At 38.6% G+C, this 22,672-nt stretch overlaps 1 protein-coding gene across 16 annotated transcripts in view; it reads left to right on the top strand.

Moving 5' to 3' along the window:
* Positions 1–22,672, top strand: part of msi2b (musashi RNA-binding protein 2b) — a 277,265-nt gene that overhangs the window by 202,836 nt on the left and 51,757 nt on the right. For all 16 annotated transcript variants that reach the window (XM_058799283.1, XM_058799287.1, XM_058799296.1 and 13 more), the window contains one exon: positions 11,023–11,105. In XM_058799283.1, coding sequence (XP_058655266.1) covers positions 11,023–11,105 — 83 coding nt within the window. The remainder of the gene's footprint in view (positions 1–11,022; positions 11,106–22,672) is intronic.

The raw sequence follows: 22,672 nt of genomic DNA, 5'->3' as shown, positions 1-22,672 counted from the left end.
AACAGAAAATAAGGAAGAGCATACACTCAACATAAACCAGTGCATAGCTTATTTATTCAGATCAGCTGGAGCAATGCAGAAATGGAAAATAGACTGACAGAATTCTTCATTTTCATATAACGTTAGCCAACATATTAAAACACAAGTCAAAAACAATAGTAAAGTTTATCAAGGAATAGCATTAAAACAGCTTTTAAAAATGTACTTCATGTTGGCTATATTGTCTAAAAACAAAACAATGCTCTGTTTACTTACTCAGACCATGCGCATTTGTTCAGTGAATTTAACATGTTAACGTGGTCTGGCGAAAGAGAGGACTAGAGGCAATTCTGTACTTGAAAAACAAACCGCGCTCGGCAGGAACTGAAGTTACAGGCACACAGAGAGAAAACTACAAGCAAACAGACGGTTTTGAAAAGAGCCTGGAAATCCCGCACCACCACCGAAGTGGGTCTTCGAGGAATAGACGGCGCGGATGGGATCGCGGACCACAGCGGCGGGTTGTAGTGTATGACATGATTGACATTTGCTGGCTTTGGCTAGTCTTCAAGCTAACGCATACGTGCCTGTATTGAATATGATTACGCATCGCTCCAGTAGAGTTATTGTAAGCCAATTGGACATTACACAGTTTACACACAACTTTTCCGTTTCCTTCTAATTCAAAATAATCCTACATCTTGCTGGTTCTTCACGTGGTCATTTTGAGCTTGCCGCAACTGACATGAAGAAAACGCATGCAAGGTCTGAGGTAAAATTGTAGTTTCCGCCCAGATACATTTTAAAAAATATTTATATATTTAAATATTTTGATATTTATTATTTTTCAAAAGTTTTATTTTAGCTTGTTAAAATGTTTTCAATGTAACATTAATATTATGGTATTTTTTTCTCTCTCGTGTAATCGACTATTGATTTCATTTTCAACTAGCAGTAGCTGTACCGTTTAGTCGACTAGCACATCCCTACACCAAAGCAGTAATGTGTTCCTTAATTTTGAACAGTATATCTATTATTTTATCAATTAAAACCTAACAAACTTATTTTTTGTTAAATGATTGCTCAGAAAGTGGGCTCGTTTTATTTAAAATCCGTTCCACTTGGTCTTTCCAATTTATATAATGCAAAGATATTCAGACAATTTTATTTGCGGCTTCAGTGTCAAAGTACATTTTGTAACACATGCTAATTACCAAAACGTATGCATATTATTTTGTTTTATTAAAACACCTGAATGTGTTAAGCTATACTTTTTTTATACCTTTACATGTATTTATTTTTTAATGTTAATATAAATATTTTTTTCTAAAATATTTTGTTTAAAAATAAAATTACTTTTTTGTTTGTTTTTTTTGTTGTTGTTTTTTTTAAGATTTTTATTCTTAAGTTGTCAAAGGTGTAACAAAGAGCACCCCTGTTTCAGAGTACACATTAAAGGCCTGCGTGTTAATCACTCGTGCTAATAGAACTTGTTCCTAACATGCCAGTGGCAGGTGCATTAATTTGCCCCGCTAGTTCTCTAGTATTGCGGCTTAGTTTATCTCCGCACCCTTGAGATCTATCTACCACCGCTCCTCACACACACTCGACTGGAGTAAAAGATTAATAAAGCGTCAGCAGTAGCGCTCAGCTTCAAGAAGTTTTAGCTTTATACACTTCTCTCTTTTTCCCCCCCAAATTCTTTTTTAGGTCCTCTCTTCGGTTTCTCTGAAAGCCATGCATCTCTCCCAAGTCATTATAATGTAGTGGGGTGGCTGGAGCTACAATCGATTACTCTGTCTAGTCTCATTTAGTTTACAAGAGTTCCAAGTTCCAGAGAGCTTACCGAGAGGCTATTTTTCTCCCTGCCCGTCTTCTTTTTGATTAAGCGGATGTGTAAATAAGGCCGCAAACTCCCATCGATGCATGCCAATCTATTTATTGACTCCTAAGGATCATTCTCTCCACTCCCCATGGGTGTCTTCAGGCCGAAGAATAGAGCTCCTCCCAGCACATGTGAGCACAGGGGACAGCCAACTGTCTGCCGGGAGAAAAAATGAAACTCATTGACAGATGTTCTTGTGGTGCTTTCTGCTCTCATTATTAATAGATGAGAAAGGGGCCCCATTTATCAGAGTGGAGAGAAATTAATTGACACTGGCTTTGATTTTATTGCTGTAACTTGTTGTCTGGGCACATCGCAATTCTTTTTTCTTTTTCGCTTCCAGGGCAGTGTTTGACAGCAAGAGCATATTGGGAAAAGCACCCAAACAAACAAACAAAAATCTTTTTCATGCACTCTCCTTAAATGCATGAACAAAGAGACATATGCATGCAGACACACACGCGCAGACATATGCTAACTTATGTAGCAGAATGTTGCCCTGTCACTTTCCTACTGTGGCAGCCACCCACCCGTAACAGACGGAGCTGCTGATGTCACTGGCCTGGTCTTTATGCCTCAGAATCTGCAAACAGTGTTTAAAAAGCAGCTTAGCATTTATTACAGGGTGAGGTGCAGAAAGCATGCTGTGCAGCTGTGTCATAAGTTTCCTTTCTTACTGGTGTGAGGAAACTAAATGTAGCTGAAACTTTGAAATTTTCATTTATTGGTAGCTACTGTACTGCAGTGACTTAAAATGAAGGAAATGCCTGCCTTTAACATAATTACATTGGCCATAGTATCGATGTCAGTTGTCATTATTCCAAGATTAATTTTTAAACTGCTCTGTGGCTGTAAAATAGAAAATAGAATAAAATCAAATCAAAGTAAATACCTTTCAGTATCATCCACATTTTTTTATTTATTTTGTATTTATTTATTTTTGGAGAAAAAAAATGTTCATTGTTTTTAAAAAATGACTTCATCGGGACTTTATGGAAGTTTATTACATCATGGGAATTCTTAGAATAAATATACATTTATTTATTTTCAAATATACATTTTTCTATACTTACTCTCAGCTATATATAGCTTTCGGTTCGGTACGCATGTGTAATACAGGTTTTTTTGGGGTTTTTTCAGGAAATTCAAATAGTAAATGCCGTTTTGACAGTCTTTGTGTCATGACAGATCGCTGTATAAACGCCTTGGAGAGCCGCTTCTGGGACGGTTCAGAAACGTGGTGGTATAAACCCAACACAAACAATGACTCGAGCGGCCGTGATCAGCTCCGGTTCCCGTGTCGGAGCCGTGACGCCCCGCAGACTTGTGTAGAGCGAAGCGCGAGTGAACGCGATCATTCCTTCCTCTTTACTACTAGTTTTAACGCAAATAAACATGACTTAACATCTCATGCCTCATGTAATTGCTCAATCAGTGTTTCAACCGCGGAAAGACATCAACAAAAAAGCGTGGAAATAAAATAGCATTTAATTTACCTCAGCAAGTCATCAGTGTCCACAGCTCGTTAGTTCACTAGAGAAATTAAGTCTAGAGAGGAGCATTTCACCAAATATTACACCATATACTCATTATATTTTAATAAACCTGTTAGTCTTAATTATTTGATGTATGTTTAAATTAATCCGTTATGAAACATGCTATGACAGCCAGTGTGTAATTGAATATATTTTAATAAATAGCCTAGAAATAGTATTATTTATAAGTTAATTTAAAAACTGCATTGTACAATTTACATGTTTGCATACAATTTTTTTTTTGTTGAGTGTTATTTTATCTGTTTAAAAATAAATAGTAATTAAATGTAAGTTTGGGTTAAGTTGTTAGGCCTAATTGTAACCTTATAATCTAAAAGGGTTCTGTATCCCTTACATACAGAGAACTACGGCTCTGTGTAGTAAATGCTGCTCCATCTGAAAGCAGGTGATGGAGATTTACTGCTGAATACAGAACCGGCTTTACTGACAAAATGTGCATGGCCATCGCATTCGATTAATCGTGCAGTTGAAACCCTGACTGTAGTGAGATGACAAAAAAATAAGATGTAGAAAAAAAACAAAATCAGGAAATTATGGAATAGAGCCGGAATATTCAGTATGTTGAGTTATGCATGCAAATAAAGGTTTTCCAAGATGTTTTTGAGGTTCCGAACTTTTGCAGCACACAGGACTTTTTGTTTATACTAAGTGTTGTGCTTGTTTTAGAGTTGCCCATCCTGAACTCATCTTGTGGTCATATATTATTCAACATCTGATCTCGCATACCATCGTACGAATCACAGATTCAGGTGGTACGCCATCCGCGCCATTTTGCGTGCGCGCGCATGCAAGCGTGTCTGTGCATTCATGAGAATGTCCATAGGCATGCTATTTTCCCCATCGTTTAATATGCAACACGCAATCTATTTACCATCTCTGGTCTCTGGAAAGGATACGAGGTGGCCGTAATAATATCTGATTCGGTTGTGTACCTCTTCCCTTTAAATACATCGAACCGCTCCAGGCACCCCCGGCTTTTTAAGCAAAGGTCAGAGGAAGGCTCATTGATTTAGCATTTTAATTTTATTTGTGCTGGGCTCCGAGGGGGACTGGCATTCAGCGTGGCAGTGGCTCTTTGTTTTGTAAGAGGCTGTGAATGTCTGGGTGTCTGTTGAGACCCGGCCTGCTTCGCTCTGGCTAATAAGTGTGAGATGGCAGCCAGACGCCTCCGTAATAGCCACTAACACTTATTATCCTCCCCGAGATTGGAAATCCATGTGTTGTCATTGAGGGATCTCAAGACAAGTTAAGCGAAAAAAATAGATGCGTTTCTTTTTTTTCTCTCTCTCAAGCATACCGCTTCAAAACAGATGTGCGTGTCATGTTGTAGGAGCGCTGCGTTGGTGTAGGTGGGCTGTAAGGCAGAAGTGGTTTCCAATGTAAGGAAATGGCCTGTTCAGAGTGGTTAAGTCACTAACTGAGCGAGATAATGCCTTGGGGTGTTTGAGGCGGAAAAATGCGACGTCTCCTCTGCCAGCGCCGAGGCAGCTGTTGTTTTGCATTGTTCCCGTCCTCTCCTTCGCTTGACTTTGCAGAGGATGCAGAGAAGGGCCCTTGGTATCGGCACTCCTTCATTAAGAGATCCTGTTAGCAGCGCCGGTCTTGTCATTAGGAGCGCTGAAGGTTTTTGATTTGCTGCCGTTTCCAGTGCTCGGTCGAGAGCTCACCCTGCCGATAGCGCCCTGAACTCTGACAAAGGCAGCGTGCGGGATCGTTACCTGTTCTTACCTGCTACACTTGATGCAGTTAGAGATTGTGGTTGGCAGTGTTTTTTTTTTTTTTTTGCTTGTTTTTTTTTTTGATGATCTGAAAATTCTGTAAATTTTAAGATAGTAATGCTAGTAAAAAAAAAAATATATATATATAACGACACTAATTTGTGGAAATTCAGCGCATTGTGAGTTCCACAAATCTGAATGCATTAGGCCTATTTGTAAATTGATTGTTAAGATAAAACATTTTGCACAGTTTATTATCTGTGATACCATTATAGCCACTGGATGCCTGTATAGCTCTGTTACAATACCTAGTTGCTAAGAAATTGTCATCACACATAAATTCATTTTATTACATTTGGATTCGGATACATGTTTAGATATTATCAACGGCAACTTTTTGACTTTATCTGTTTTTTTGTTCAATTGTTTTGTTGTTGTTGTGTCAGTTAGGCCTATTGCATTATTATTTCAGTCAAACATAGAAAACCCTTTGTTACCCCAAACTACATAGGCCTATAAAAGCCTGATCAGTGACATAAAAGTAATCGGAATGCAGCTATATGTATGACGCGGCTCCCTTTTTTTGACAAAGCAGTTTAATAAAGTATGTATTGATCTTGTGAATTAGCGAATTTTACTACACCAATATTTTTTTAACTGGCTGAAAAAGTTTTATATGGGAATATTACACGACACACTGAACCTTTAAGGATGCATTGGCGCAAAAACACACACCTTTTAGACCAGTTTCACATGAAACATGATTTGTCGACTGCCTAAACAAAATACTGATTTTGAGCACTTTTTTATGTACCAGTATTTTAAATTGGCCTTTGAACTTGCACGGCAAAAAAAAAAAAAGCCTTACCTTGCCAAAACACTGACAGAACCCATTGATCTAATGGCACTGTTGAGCACTCCAAATCCAAACGCAAACTTTGGATGCAACAATCAGAGGCAGCAATTGACAGCGCTCTGATCCAATGGCATACAGGCATCGTCAGAATGACAATACTCTAGCCCAATGATGTTGGGGGATCCAGTGAGGGCGGCAGTCATATTTCAGGGTGTCCGTGTCCTTGATCACAACCCTGTTAAAATGTAGTGGCAGTACATGCGCTCATTGGCGCCCCCTCCAGCTGGTGGCGCTCTAGGCAACCGCCTAGCTTGCCTATGCCTAGAAACAGTACTGATTCCTTTACTCTTATATTGTCTGTTTTACAATATTGACCTGCTGTGTATTCGATAATTTTGCAATAGATAAGCGATATCAAAAAGATAGAGAGGGTTTTAATACTTTTTGCTTTAAAGTCTGTTTTTTTTCTTTTTCTTTTTTTCTTTCATTCTTTGTCTCTCTCTCTCTCTTTACAGTTATTTGTTGCTTTTTTCTCTTTTGAACATCCCTAAATTTTGAACGTTAGAGAGTACTGCTGGCACATCTTTCCCCACTACTGGGGTGATTTAACTTAGTCACGTGGGGTTGGATGAAACACTATGGAAAACATGGACATTAAAGAATTTTGCACACATTTGTTTTGTTACTCATCATCATTTATTTGATTTATTTTACAAAATTTAATTTTCCTTTTAATATATACCAATCCTGATGAACCCCACATTTTAAAACAAGAATAGTTTTGCTACACTGTAATTAAAAAAATAATAATAATAATTAAGCTGCAAACAAAACAAAGATTAGCGGAGTATGTTTAGAAGAAAATACTATTTCAGTTTTTCTACATTCTAATTTCACAGTTAGTGTGTTTAATTGCTGTTTATTTATAATTGTTTGTAAAAAAAGTGATTTTTTTTTTTTTCTTTTTACATATGTGTACATACTAAATTAATAAGAGAACCTGCTGATTCAGATGGTGCCGGTCCCAAGACCCCCCCCCAAGTTCTTGTGATATCTGACCCTAGTCTCTTCTATATCCGTTTTTGCACTTTTGAGCAGTGAGAATTTTGGGATTGATAGTAGATTTGTCAATTGGCAGGGAAATGTCAGTTTCAGGTGCTTCCTGCTGGGGTGCAGGTACTGTAACCCGCTCCCCGCACCCCCCTCCCCTCTGCAGCCGTTGGGCTCCCCGAGCCACCCAATGCGTGCCAGCTCCCTCCCGGCTGCTGAGAAATTGCTCCTGACAGCTGATTTGTTGGTTGTCAGAACTGGTCGCTGTGCGGCTGATAAGGGCGCAGAGGCCCGAGATGGAAAACTAACTGCCTCTCATGATTTCAAAGGCAGCCCCATCAGCCTGGGGCCTGCAGACACATGTAAATGTCTCTGGGCTGAAATCACCAGGGATGTTTCCTCCATGTGCAGGGCCGTTCTTTAAAGAGTTAGTCTGTGTTTAGCATGCAGTGCCTGGCCATGTAGAAAAGCATTGCAAATGCCATCTTTTAAATGTTTCATTTCAGACTCATTGTTTGCATGCAGTTATTTGACTGTACAAAACATAGCTTTATATGAATCCTTCTGGGTCCTTTTTAACAAAGAACATAGGTACTGTAAATGAACAGAGGACACCAGGCAGCAGTAATCAAGCCCTGTGACTAATCAGGCTTGTGCAAAATTCAGAATCTATAAATAGACTCTCTTGATTCACGAGTTTCAGTTGAATTAAATTGAAAGTCTGAATGTCTGTCTGTCTATCTATCTGACTGTATGTTTGTCTATCTGTTTATATCGTTCTGTTGTTCTGTCAATTTATCTATCATTCTATTGCAATTCTGCATTATTGCAACTAACTCAATTTAAATTCAGTTGATATTTAGGAACTTAATTGGAATTATAGAGGCATACTATTCTGTTGAATTCAGTTCAGACCATTCAAATCTTTTCTGATTTGCTGACACTGAGGGCCTACTTGGCAGTGTTTAATGATATGAATATGGCTCTGGGCCGACTAGCTCATCTATCAAATGAAGTACAGAAAAAAAGTGACTTCTACAGTACAACCAGCTACATTCATTCACTCCCAGATCTGTGCTAGGAAAGGTGGAGCAGAGTAGTCAGGGAGTGGAGCAATGGGAGGACCTGGTCCAGCCTACAGCGAATCATCAGGTCTGATCAGTCACAGGAAGCTTTAATAGGCTTGTACAGGAAGCCATTGCGAGCGAAGAGGTCACTAGGTAATTGGTTGTGAATCCTGTTCCAGCATCCTCCCATGGGGCGGCTGCTCCTATAACTCACTTCCTGTCAATGATGTCAACCCTCGAGGCCACCTAAGCCCAGGCTGAAGGGTCGATGAGGGGCTGCTGGCTATCTTCCAACTCTGGAGAAGATGACAGTGTGGCAGTGACCGTAGATCACCCCTAGAGCCATGTACATACAATAATTGCCCTTAATTACCTCATGCCCCAATACAAAGCCATCATGCTGTTCCAGCGTAGCTAATACCCCATCAGTCAGCACAGCTACAGCGTTCTGTCGACTCTTAACAGCACGCCATCCACCTCTGTGTTTACCCCAGCAGGGCGAGGAGTGGATTCTACTGTGTCATGGAGTCAGGGAGCAGATAATTCAGCCAGTGTTTTCTTCCCCAAACAAAACAAACTGTACATATAATCACTGAGAGGTCACACGGCACTGGACCAGAGGCCACCGCTTGTTTATCCTGTGCCCTCTTATCATCCCTCCCGCCTCTTCATCTGCTCTTATCACGGCTGGTGTTGAGAGGGGCTCCATGGCTTCCTGTTTTGGGCTTGCTGTCAACCTCTTTGACCTGTTGACCCCAGGACTTATCTCTCACTTTCTTAAAAGCCAAAAGCCTTGTCTAAAAGCAACAGGGCAAGTGTTCTATTTTTGTTCTTTTTGTTTCTGTTACTTGAAGGCTTGTAAACCACAGCACATTAAGTGTGAGAGTGTGGTTGTATGAGGAAGCAACTTTTAGAAATTTCAAAGTTTGCATTAATTACAGGGAAACATTTTTGGAGTTTGGTTTGGCCATGGTGTGAAAGTAGAAATTATCTTGTAGTTATTTGCAAATGTTTTGTAACTGTATTAAATAGGGATGCGCAGTATACCGGTACTGGAAAAATACCGGAATATATTATATTTCAAACGGTATGACATCATGATTTTGCTCAATTCGGTATTTCACACGCTGCTGTTGCGAAATGCACCTGTAGGAGGCAGTGCTTCCCAAATTGCTGCGCAACCTGTAAATGTGACAACACAACAACGCGATCAAACAGATGAAACCCTATCAACGCACCCAAAATTAATAAAGAAAGAGAACAGTAGAAGTGAAATATGGCATTACTCTGCATACAAAACAGATGACAAAGGTGAACGAACTGACCTTACTGCACCTGCATGCAAGCGCTGCTATAAATCATGTGTTGCCACAGGAGGCAACACATCAAACCTTTTTAAGCATTTGTCGCTTGCTCATCCTGATCTTTTCAGAGAATTAAGAGATTGACAGGTGTGTGCATCATTCACAAATTCAGATTTCATTCTATTTACAACCGATCAACGCACATACAGATGTGATACAGTAAGCTCAAATGTGCATGTGCGACACGCTAGAACCAGTGAAGTTTTGGTCATGTAATATAAAAGAGCGAAGTTTATATTTAATGATTTTTCTTTTTCTGAGACTGAAATCTGAAAACAATCTGAGAGAGAGAGAAATAATAACATGATTTTGAATATTTCTTTGACTGTTAGAATAACACTTTACAATAAAGCAACATTTGTTGCATTAATTTAGTTACTTCAGTGGTTTTTATTTTCTTTAAACTCAGTCAAAATGTAACCTATGTTCCCTGTAGGTTTTTTGTTACAGTTTGATACAAATGTATTAAGATATGAATCTGTTATTATTATTATTATTATTATTGTTATTTTAATAAAATTGTTTTCAATTCACTTATCTTTTGAGGCTGGTTATTTGTCACCTATGTATCTATGTACCACATTCTGGTATCATACCAAAGCCAAAATTATGGTATCGAGCCATCCCTAGTATTAAATAGCTTTTTAATATATTATAGTAACATTATTTAAAATATTTTTAACAACACCGCATATTTATTTATTTTTGGAAAATTATAAGTATTGTAAAGTTCGTTTTTTTTCTTTTTATTTAATGCTTACACCACATGTCATTTCATTCAATTTAAATTTTAGTTGAAAACAGCAAGCGTCTACTGAGCATTTATGTCACTTGATTAACATTCATGATCGAAGCTGATTAGAGCTTATAATGTGTCCCTCCATGTTTCAGATCTTTTCTTGCCCCCTGGTCGTGTGTATATGTGCATGCGTCATTGTGTGTGACAAATTATCAGTATTCTGTTCGCAAACATTTATATCTAGTTTGAGACTCAGTCTCAGTGGGTTTGTGCATTTTTTTTTTTTTATCACTGGATGTTCCCCATTCCTCATGGATGGTGTGGCTCTGTTGTGCTCTGTGAGGTGAAAATGGATCCTCAGTAGAGGCACTTAGGAATGAGGAAAAATAGTGTGTCACGTATTGAAAAACTCGCAAAGAAACATCAAATATTTGGTAATGGAATTCAGATGCTGGCTGGCTCTACAAATCCCATTAAAACAGCTTTGAGCTTCCTCCATCTCTGAGGAGCAGACTCAAAGCTATTTTAATAGTGCCCAGGACTTCATCATTTTAACAGCAAAAGAGTTCCTGCTCTGTACTAGATACATAATTTGCATGGCATTAGGACCAGATAAAACGAAGATTGCTGCACGACTCAATGGCTCATTTATGCCTTCTCCATACGATAATAGCAATCAACAGATATTTGTTGCTTTTTTCCTGTTCATTTAACTGCTTCTGTGTTGGTTCACTTCAATCATGAGCTGTTTCCCCCCCCCTTCCTTTTTTCCCCTGTTTTCTCTCTCCCATCCTCTCCCTCTTCACAGGATTCGGCTTTGTAACTTTCGAGAACGAGGATGTGGTGGAAAAGGTCTGCGAGATTCATTTTCACGAAATCAATAATAAAATGGTGAGTTGCTTTCACCTCTTTGCAATTTTTCAATTCGGGGGCTGGGATTAATATTTGATGCTGGAAGCAGAAAGGGTGCTTATAATGGGCAGGGTACAGTGAGGGTGACAGGGCTGCCGGGTGCGTGTGCGCACGGGCGGGGGGTGTCATCCCTATCCCCGACCAGCCTGCTTTCAAGGGGATGAGGAGTCACTGGTGTGCACCGGCCACAAACCATGAAATTGTGTCTTGGATCCCTGTCTGCCAGGCTGGGAGTAAAGGCCTGTCTTTCTTCCCCCGTTGCAATTCCCTCATCCAGGGAAGACTGGGAAAGGATCTGGCAGTCATTCTGGGGGCTTGTTAAAAGTGTGTGGTGCAAAAGATTGAAAGAAGATTTAAAAATCAAAGCCCGGGTGCCTCTTGCATGTTGGCACCTGATGCCCTGTCCTGCGATTTTATGTTTGCTGCTACGGTTCGTATTAGATTTCTCCATGTCTTGCCAAGCTTTTGAGAATGAAAGACAGCAGAGGGACATGGTTCCTGACCTTGAGGCTTCTGCAGGCGAGCCACAGATGCAGCTCGCAGTGCTCGCGACGAATCACGAAATGAGGACAGCCCCAGTGTCATTCTACATGACAGCCAGTTAGCAGGATTTTTAATGAAGGTCAGCGCTGTCAGTTAAGTTCAGTTACTTATACTTACAAATCACAGAGAACCATGAGCCTCCAGGAGTTTTCCATGAGATCGAGCTCAGTACTGATTTGTAGCGTTGATGATCAGCGTTGGGGAGTTAACTAGCCAAATTTGGCTTCATTGATTCATTAGAATGACAGTAGCTCAGTTGTTACCAAAACAGTTTGTTTTGTGTTTGTTTGTCTATCAATTCTTGATTTAATTTGATTCTAATTCATTTGGATACATTTCAGTTATGTGTCCCTTTTGCTTATTATATATGAAAAAAATATATATTTCTCTTTAATGCTGAAATATTATACAGGACAGTGAATTAGACGCATTCAAAACAGTAACTTTTTTTTTTTCTTTTTCATAATAATCACTTGTTTTGGGAATCAGGCTACATGTTTTTGATTCACTTAAACGAACCACTCAAAAGAGTGAATTGTTTGTGAATAAAATGAATAAAATTTTTATTTTATTTTAAATAGTGTTTACTGTAGTTGTTAATGCTCATTTTTATTGATATTACCCTATTTAAAAGATATATATTTTTTTTTAAATTTCAAAATTGCTTGTCTACAGTTTAAACTACTGTAGTAGTAGTAGTTTCAATTGCAGTTTTAAAGTAGCTTTTCCAACCCTGCTGACGACAGTATATCCCAGTATTCCATTCTAAACATGACAACACAGTACGACCAGCCTCTCCTGTCTCTCCATTGATTTTTATATGATATTGCATCAAATGTTCTCATTATTCAGTGAGCGTCTAGAGAGAGCCTGAATTTCTTTTCTTTTTTTAACACGTTTCCCCCAGCGTCTCATAGCAGGAACCTTGCTGTTGATCGACTTGCTGGCTTAAATTGGGCCATTGGAGAATTACTTGCATAGCTAATATCAGTCACGAAGGTTTAAGAAAAAGATAAATGTGGCGAAGGGAAAACATTTACTTAAAATGACAGCTTTGTCATGGTCTCTCAGTTCAGATCATTTCTCAGATGATGAGCAGGGAACGAAAGGCTTAAAAAACAAGAAAAAGGTCAAGGCGTGTTGGGCGGAAACCCGTCCTTCCTTTTGCTCTCTTTTGCTCTTCTTACTGATTTCAATTGCCATCATCAAGTTGCTTTTGCCAACAAGATCAAAGTGGTCTCTGAAGCCTCGTCTGCTAGCAGGCCTGTGTGCATATTTGACTTGCTAATTCGACCATGGTAATATTGTTATTATCATGAATATTTTGTACAGCGGCTGTAATGATCTCCCTCTGCTTGTGGAAATGCCAGCTTTGTACGTTGACTGCCTGCTTGGTGAGCCGCCATCTTCAGAGGCACCATCTGTGACCCTCGACCCCAGGCTGTGGAGTAGAGAGTGAGCCAGGCTCAGTAGCTGTTTATAGAGAGGCTCTGTTGACCCAGTAAGGCCACTTTCGAGCTGCCAGGGCCCTGGATATCCATAAATGACCCTAAATGGTTCCAGGATCTGGAAAGCTGGACTGGTGGAGGTCTCTACAGACCCCAGGCTTCCTGATCAGCTCATTTGATATCTGGCCTGGAAATGCCGCCAGACATTAAACATTCAGAAGACATTTCCTTGATCCACAGGCTTGGAGACAGGAACGCAGCATCCAGCAGGCAGGTTAGATCCCACACGAAGAGGTTCTGATGGATCGAGATTACCTTGAAGTGAACTCTTTAGAGATTCATTTGAAATGTAATTCCACTTCAGAAGTAAATCATTTAGCGAGCTGAACACACATTATCTCTTGATTATTTTATCAATGAAAACAATTAAACTAAAGCACAGCGCGACTAGTTCCAGATTGAGCAGATATGGTTGGGAATCACTATTAATAGACAGACCCTAATGGTTGTTTTGACTATTTTCCATCCCTTTCGAACAGCACATTCAGAGTCATAATATCCTGTTACGTCTGTGTAGGAGCTTATTTCTGAAGTCCCATTCCAAGCATTCTCTATTTTATCAGGCATTCCAGAGACTTTTATCTCCCCCAGTGCTGTCTGTCATGAAGGAATACTGTGTGAACGTGAGCCGACTGTGTTGGATAAGTGGTTGAAATCACCTGGACAGCTATAAAGCACCGGGATGACTTCAGCACTGTCCCTGCGGTTTGTCCATTGGAAAATGCCTTTAGAAGAGGCACCAGAGCTGAAAGGAAAGTTTCTTGACCTTAGTTTTTTTTATTGTTATTTTTTACTGTAGTTAGAGTGGTCACTATGGGTCATTTGTGTTATGTGGCAACTTTTTCAATGATTTATTTTTTTTATTTTTATTTTTTCAAAATATACACTACTGGTGAAAAGTCTGAAATAATTCATTAATTAAAGAAATAATTAAGAAGTCTTTTAAGCTTACCAGGGCTGCATTTATATTTTAATCATATAAATGTAGCCTTCGTTAGCAAAAGGAATTTCTTGTACACAAACACACACACACACACACACGTTTACTTGGCTATCTAAATGGGAACATTACATAGACTTATTGTTTTCATATACAAATAGTTATACGTTTTCTAACCTAAACCTACCTCTACCTCTTAAAGAAAACTTTCTGCATTTTTACACTTAAAAAAAAAACAAAAAAACACTTTGTTTTAGCAAATGAGGATGTCCCCAAATGGAGGTTTTTGGAGATTTTGTTCACTTTTGGGTACAAATTTGTCCCAAAATATGGTTAAGTAGATACACACACACACACACAGTGCACTGCATAGTGGGAATGACCTTTACTGTGCCAAATGCTAACAGCTAACGTATGATATGCTAATTAAAGTACTCCCATTTAAAACCCTTAAAACTAAAAATAAATAAGTACCCAGTCTCTCTAATTGACTAGTGGGATGTTGGAGCATTGTGACCCACAGCTGAGTGAGGGAGCGTTCAATAGCAGGCTAATTTTAGGTCCTGGCCCAGGAAGTGTTATTTATAGTCTGGTGGCTGTTTGACACCATGGAAGAAGTGACTGTTTCCTGACCCCATGTAAACCCTCTCTCTGGGAGTTCTCATGGACATATGACTGCACACGTTATCTCCCACTCGCTTTTTGATTCTCTATCACTCCCTCACTCTCTCCCTCTGGGAATCATCACCTCTCCAACCTTGGAACAGTATGGACTGCATAAGTCATCTCTCGTCACCTCATATTCAGGAACACATCCTTTCCTTCAGCTGCCCGTTATTAAGTGATCAAGTACTCAGTCAATACCCTCCTCGCCCTTAACGCGTAAAGAGTAGTGCCGCACCAGACCCATGCGTGCCTGCGGTAGAATTATGTGAATTCTGTGCTCATGTCCTCCCTGGCAGTGCCCTTGCCTCCTGCGGGCAGTGTGGAGGTTGTCGCTCTCATTTCTGTTACCGTTCCTGCCCTTCCTCTCTCAGTGTGCCCCAGCCGCCCAGCCAGGATTGCCGCCTGCCCACAGCGAGCTGGTCCATTAGCATGTATGATAAGTGCCGAGTGTGTCGGCAGGCCAATTTAGTGTCTGCCTTGCCGCGCTGAGGCCCCGGCCTGCGCTATCATTGGAAGATAATCTACCGCTGTGAGGAGAGAAGAGGGAAAAAGTGTCAGTTCAGGATGGGAGAAAATGACTCCTATTTTCCCGCCCTTTTTTTTTTTTGGCCTGAAGGCTTGCGGCTCTCTGAAGCTATCTTCAAGATGTGGTGGAAAAAGCAGTGACAGTGCAGAGTTAGTGTGCTTTCATGCCTGCTTCATTTAGCAGCCGCGTACCGAATCTCAGTCTGTTTAAATATTTGGTTTTGCTGAAAAATGTCGGATTATAAAATATATATCTGTGTGTGGTTCAAAGCGCAAGTCGTTTTTAGCTGGAATATTTCTGGCCACAGCAGCAAATACTAAAGTGAAAATAGTGTGTAGATCATCTGTAATCTATACATATACATTTCTTAAAGGGATAGTCCACTAAAAAGTGAAAATCGTTTACTCACCCACTTGTCATTCCAAACTTGTATCACTTTATGGAACACAAAAGATAATATTTTGAACATATTTTTTTAGGACACCATTGACTTGCATAGTATGAACAAAAACAGTTCTTATTTCACAAAAGAAAGTACAGTACAGAGATCTTTATAAAAAATTATTTGCAAAACACAATCAATATGGGGAAATATGTTTGTAAATGACTTAAACAGTAAATGAACTAAACTAACCAAAGCAGGTGTAAAAACCTTTTATAGGACTCTTTTTTTTTTTCTCTCTTTTTGTAAATAGCAGCTAAGCGCATTTCAAAGCGTGTCTGTTTATTTGTCCCCCTCTCTAATCACCCAGATCTGTTTAGCCCTTTTTATCTAATAGATGTTTATTGTTGCTTTGTGTGCGGTGACTGTAGATGTATTTACACACTCCTGCCACAGTATCTTAAGAGTAGGTTGGGCTAATGGAAGGGGATTGTGATATTTGAAAAGATTACAGTAATTCAGCCGGTTGTAATGGAGCAGGCTGTTTCCGGAGAGCTCTCCGAGATCTGGAAATGTCACAACAAAGAAAGGAGGAGATTCAGCACATTCACGGCTTAAATAGAAGGGCGGACAAAACCAGAGGAAAAAGGGTGCGAGTGTGTGTGTGTGCATATGAGTAAAATATATAGAGATAAAGAGAATAAGAAAGCAGAGGGACAGGGGTCATTCCACAGAAATGCTGTGTTTTGTTTACTCATTAAAATGTTCATAAACAGTGACTTTAACAATGAATAACTGATGTTGTTTTATCATCAAAAATCCAGAAGCTTCATTTTTTTTTCCTTTCGTCATTTAGTGGAATTCTCAACTATCTAATCGATCTTGTGAAATACATTTCATTACTGTTAGGGAATGTCATGAAGTTTAAGGGAGGTAGGGGGTGTAAACACATTATGATGTAAATATGTAGGTAAAATTGTGTGATAAAGATGCAGGACGAGCCTTTGTGTAAAGTTGGGTTTCATTCTTTAAATTACACCAGAGCAAAGCCGTGATTTAAATGTGAGGTTGCTGAGTCTTTGTTTTTTTTTCTCTTTATCTGTATGTGCTTACCAGAGTTCTCACTGTAACACGTTGTTGAAACAGACATTCAGTTTGGGAGGCATAAATAGCCTCTGACAGGCTTTCTTTTTTGTTGGCGAATATAGATTTCTGTGTCAGATGGAATAGCTGTAAGTGTATCAATAATGTACGGGAGCCCCAAGTCTCCAATGTAATTTAATTCAAGTTGCGATGAATTATGCCTCAGTGTTAAGCCGAGAGTTCTGGTGCCTCTGGGCAAAAGAGCAGGGGGTTGTTTTCTTTTTTCTCTCCCCCTTCCTCTCATTTCTGTTTTATCTCTGGGAACTGTACAAACAAGATGCCGCGTACGGCTTGACCTCTCGCGCAGTGATGTAACAGGAGTTCACTGAGAGAGCTGTGATAACATTTAAATATGCTATATTTGATGTGAGGCCACAGACACGCACACATACTGTACTGGGCCTGTTAAAGACAGCTGGAGGTTTGAATGTGTATATATCTACATACTTCAGAACAGTTGCTTCCACATTAAATTTAAATATGAGTTAGCTTCCCCTGTGCGTGCCGTATGCTGCAAAAATCGCACATTCCCATCCTTACAGGGCCAGAAAACATAAAAACAAGAACTTTAAAATGATGTTTAAAAAAGATTTTATTACAAAAAAGTGCAAATGTTCATCTTTAACAACATGTATTAATGGATTATAATGTAAAGATACACAGAAATCAACTCAATGTGAATGAAAGTGAATCAGATGTTGGTTCTTTAACCACTGATGGATTCAGTTCAGTCATGGATTCGTCATAGGGCTGGGCAGTATATTGAGTTTGTACAATATATCGATATATTTTTTTTTAAGCGATACGGTATGAAGCAATACAGTTAATATCGATATACAGTAGTTTGATACGAGCACATCTGAAAAATATCTAGGGAGCACACAGATTGAACTGCTGCGGAGAAAGTGCATAATACAATTTGTTCTCAACATGTGACAAGCTTTATATGAAGGGCTTTAAAAACTCATGTAGTATATAACCTATAGTTTATAGTTTCAGTGTAAAGTGGCTCTGACAGAAAGGCTGCATGTGCCACTGACAGAGATGCTACTTGCACTGTTTAATGTGTTTGAGATGTGCTGTTTTCCTTAATGCATAACTTAAATTTCATAGGTATATTCTACATCTGTAAATGTTAGAAAGCCATGGAAATATTTCCATTTTGCTGTCAGAAGTGCATGAGCTTTTGCTTTGCGATTCTCCGCTAAACTTCACGGACTTCATTTAGAAACGAGCGCCGCTGTGCGAATGCGTGCCAAACAGACAGTAGCAATGAAATAGGAGCGAAATAACTGACTAAAATACAGAGGTGGAAAGAGTTCGAAAATATAACTCTGCAGGGTTGCGGCCCTCCAGGAACTGAGTTTGACACCCCTGGGATAGGCCTATAAATCTCAAACTAGTTGTTTTTAATTAAAGGAATCAGTTATTTAGAATAATAAGACATTTGGGCTGTTACCAGGAAAATTAAATCAGTATCAACAAAATTCATCTTTGCAATGCAGAGGAAACACAGAAGCTTCATCTGAAGTGGCATTTAGATGTATTGACACACTGTTTAATGCAGGACATGAATGCATTTAACCTGCAGTTACAAATGCATAAATCATGTTTTGATATGTAAGACATAAAATGTTGAATACTCATTTGAAATTATATATATAAAAAAAAAAAAAATCAAAAGATACTTTGAATGTGAAATTAAAACCGCCAGTAGGTACCAGCAAGTCACTGTTAATAAGTGAGTCATTGAGATTGAACCGAATCATTTAAACGGTTGATTCATTCAGGAACGAAACACCATCATTGCTCAGAGATGCAAAACTGTGCTATGGTGGCTGTGTTTGGAACTATTTTTGTTGTCGAAATAGAGCAAAAACAGGCAATATGGTGTCTAAAATGCAAGTCTCTTAATTAACTTCTTGTTTATTTAACTGTTGTAAAAAAAAAAAAAATCTATATGTAATCTTGCTGGTTTTTGGAGGGGAAAAAAACGGCAATCTTCGTGTGATATTGATTTACTATATGAAGTGATATAAATATATACATTTTCTGCCTCTATATCTTCAATGCATTTTAACAGACTGAATCACGCAGTGAAAGAATGCACTCTAATTGCGCGCATGCACGAGTCTAATCTACTTGACTTCACGGCACTCTGTAGGAGTGCTTTGTTTGGTTTTTTGCAAAATACTGATAATGTCAAATCGCATATTGTTAAAACAACAATTACGATATTGCGAAGGGTTGATGTCGAGTTTTTTTTAAGCAGCTAGTTTGGTCTCCCTAGCCAAACACAGCTTACACTGCATAATAGAGCTTAAATATGGCTAGGGGTTCACTTCATTTCCTTCGAGTTCAACTTCAGCAGAATACAACGGGGTTTGCACCACTAACGCCTGTCTTGTCCGTCTGCATCTTTCTTGTAATTTTTAGTGCCAGGTTTTTTTTTTACTCCGTAATTAATGTGTTTTAAAATGTAGCAAAGTACAATACTTCAAACAAAATATACTTAAGTAAAAGTAAAATTACAGATTTTAAAAATTACTTTAAAAAGTAGAAGTACACAAAAAAACAGTAACGCGAGTAAATGTAATTCGTTACTTTCCACCTCTGCTAAAATATACATTTTGCTGAAATACTTGTAGTTGGACAATAAATGTGACGTAGAATTTTAAACCTGTATTTAAAGTGTATTTGTATGGTAGCACTAACTGTAAAGTGTAACGGGGTAATCAAAATAGCCTTTTTACTGAAGTAGTCTGTGCTTTTTTATTATTTTCATTTTTAGTTTAGTAAATTTAACTTCTGCTTTAAAAGCATTTTTGTTTTTAGATTGTTGTAACAATGTTACAATGTTTCAATGTAAGGTGCTTTTAACCCTTTTTTGCATATAATATATGCCTACATGCTTACATTCACTTTGTTTAAACCAAATACAAAATACTGAGATATAAACCGTATATTGCAAATCAGCCAAAAAATACAGAGATATTAATTTTTGCTCATATCGCCCAGCTCTAATTCGTCATACTGCCTCGTACCGCATATTTGCCTTAACAGTTCATCAAAAGAACCATAAGAGTTCATAAGGTACATATGTGATCCATATGTGACTTAACACAAAGAACCGGTTCATAGGAGTCATTTGTTTGTGAATCAGTCTACACCTGCAGTGCTGGATGATTTTTTTGGCTTGCAGGCCATGAGGACAACTCAAGAGAAAGATGTTTTTGCTAATATTCCATGTAATTTTAGAATATTGGAGCTGATCGCATTCAATATGAACTGCAAACTCAAGTGTACTCCGCATACTTGCAACATACTTGCATAAAATATTATTTATTTTTGTCATGGTGCTGAAAAGCACTGCAGGAAAAATTTTGTTACTGGAATAAATGTTGCAATGCATTGCTAATTTCGTGAACACGAGGCAGACAGTTGTGAAAATTTGCAAAATTTGACACTTTTCTGAGTCCAGATTATTTTCCCTAATAGTCATGTTTTGAAGTTCAAATTTTCCCAAATGGAAATATAAGGCTGTTTGTGTCCATTAACAGGTGATTAGATTAATGTTTCATCTTAATTTGCATCTTAAAGGAAAACAATGTTGTTCTTTATAGCATTGAAAAGCCTCTTCTTTTGACCTGCTTTATTTGCTGTCGGGATATGAAAAGTTATGAAAAGCTCAATATCAGAGATGAAAAATGGATGTCTGAAAGAGGGGGGTCCAGTCGATTTGCCTCTCTGTCTGGCTTTATGAACGATCTCGAGTGGTACGGAGGGTGGAAATAAGACTGATTCCTCAGGCAGCCCACCTCAGATATACAGAAGGCGCAGGGAATTCTAACTCCATCATTGTGACAATCTCAGCACGGCAGGGCTCGTGAAGGTGTCCCTGTTTCGCGGGACTGCCTGTTTAGAATGCATATTTATTTATCAAGTTTGGTTAAGTGCCTTTCATGTCAGGCATTATGTGATCCCAAACTCTCAAGAGTGAGGCAGGCAGGCGGCCCGGCTTTTTGCAGTTCTGCAGTTCTGAAAGTAAAAAAAGAGTTGGAGTGAATGAATCAGCTTTCTGATTCATTTCTTCTTTATCCTCCCTGTCAGAGGAGAACGCTTTTTTCTCTCACTCTCGCTGAAAGAGAAGCAAATCTGCTTTAAGGAGCAAAATTTAACTGTCTTGTGTTTTGCAGCTTCTCTTGAGGTTTTCATTCATTCTTTCTTTTCACAGTGGATTATTCAAAGTGAACATATTCAGATTATTGATTCTCTTTGTCTACCACACATGCTGGTCTATTATTGCAATATGATTATGCTAATGCTGATTTTCATTTAAATAGCAGGAAGTTCATTTTCAGGATTTATCTCAATCAGGAACATTGCCTTTTCTATTTATTCTTATTTATTTTTTATTTTTTAATTATTATTTTTGTGAGGGCACCAGTATCAGTCCTAGATTACTCAGTGCTCTAACAAAGAAAATAATAAATGCTCCAGCCAACAAAGGGATAAAATAAAATAAACTTTTATTATTATTATTTTATTAAAGAAGTTGTATTATAACTTGTATAGTGATATATTTTTATGCATCTGTCTGTCTATCTATCTGTCTATATAGTAGTGCTGTCAAAATTAGTGCGTTAATGCAGGCGATTAATTTTTCCAGTTTAACGGCATTCAAAATATTTAACGTAGTTAATGCAGGGATGGGGCTAGTGTTTGCCACCCCAGCCACAACTGCTGCTTCTGTATATATATATATATATATATATATATATAAAACAGATTTGTAATTAGTAAATTTTTTTTTTTTTTTTTTTTGGAGAACACTTCCTATGGATTTTTCATGATGCTTCTGATTTACATTTATGAAAGATTGGCTTGTATGTCGGGTATCCCAGCAGTCATTAGCCTGTGCTGAGTCTTTGAGAAATGTACCTTTTGTGAAATCACCTCCTTTTCAAAGTCAAAACAGGTGGCTGAAGTTTTAGTGTGAGTGACATTTCTTGTCACAAGGTCAGGGCAGCAGATTAGCAGATTGGATCTAATCTATCCCTAACCAGCCGGCTAATAAGCCGCGTGTGTGTTCTCTGGAGCTGATCGATCCTCTCTCACACCTCTCGCCCGCTCACACCGGCTCTGCCAGGGACACGGACACTAATGGCCACATTTGCTCCAGCCCACCGGTACCGTGTTCCCGCTCATGATTTCCCGACAATTAGCAAGGCAAGTGGACGCACCCTGTTCTCATCTCTGCTGTCAACCCTGGACTTCCACTTAACCTGCTCTCTGGGGTGAACGGTAGATGTGAGATATTATGGGGTTTTGATTGCATTCACACACACATAAACACCTTGAAGTCTCTGTTGGGCTCCGTGTGGCGGTGCGGTCATTAGACAGGTGGCAGGGCTAAATGGACAAATAAAACGTTTGGTAACACTTAGCCTTCATTAATAAGTCATTATATAAATAATTCTAAACATTATATAATTAAGCAGTGAGTTACAAGAGACGTTAATATGAATTTAGATGTGGCTTAAGGACTTTGCAAAACATGCATAGACATCCAAGCAACCACTTCTGACCTAATTATATTTACTTTATAGCATGACCTCAAGTGGCTTATTGTTTTTATAAAAAGCAAGAACACAAATTTACATTAAAACTGCATTTTATTAAGTCAATTTCAGTGTCATCCTTCCATCAGAAGATATAGTCCCTGAAACTTAACTAAAGTTGTCTTTAGTTCACTCTAGAAAGCTAAAGTTGTTAAAATGGTTTATAATGCTTAAAAAATCAGACATTCATATACATTCAAATATTAATATAGATTTT

The sequence above is a fragment of the Onychostoma macrolepis genome, chromosome 15 (genome assembly GCF_012432095.1).
Source record: "Onychostoma macrolepis isolate SWU-2019 chromosome 15, ASM1243209v1, whole genome shotgun sequence".
NCBI lineage: Eukaryota > Metazoa > Chordata > Actinopteri > Cypriniformes > Cyprinidae > Onychostoma > Onychostoma macrolepis.
The sequence above is the reverse complement of the archived record's forward strand: the minus strand, read 5'-3'. Positions and strand labels throughout refer to the sequence as shown.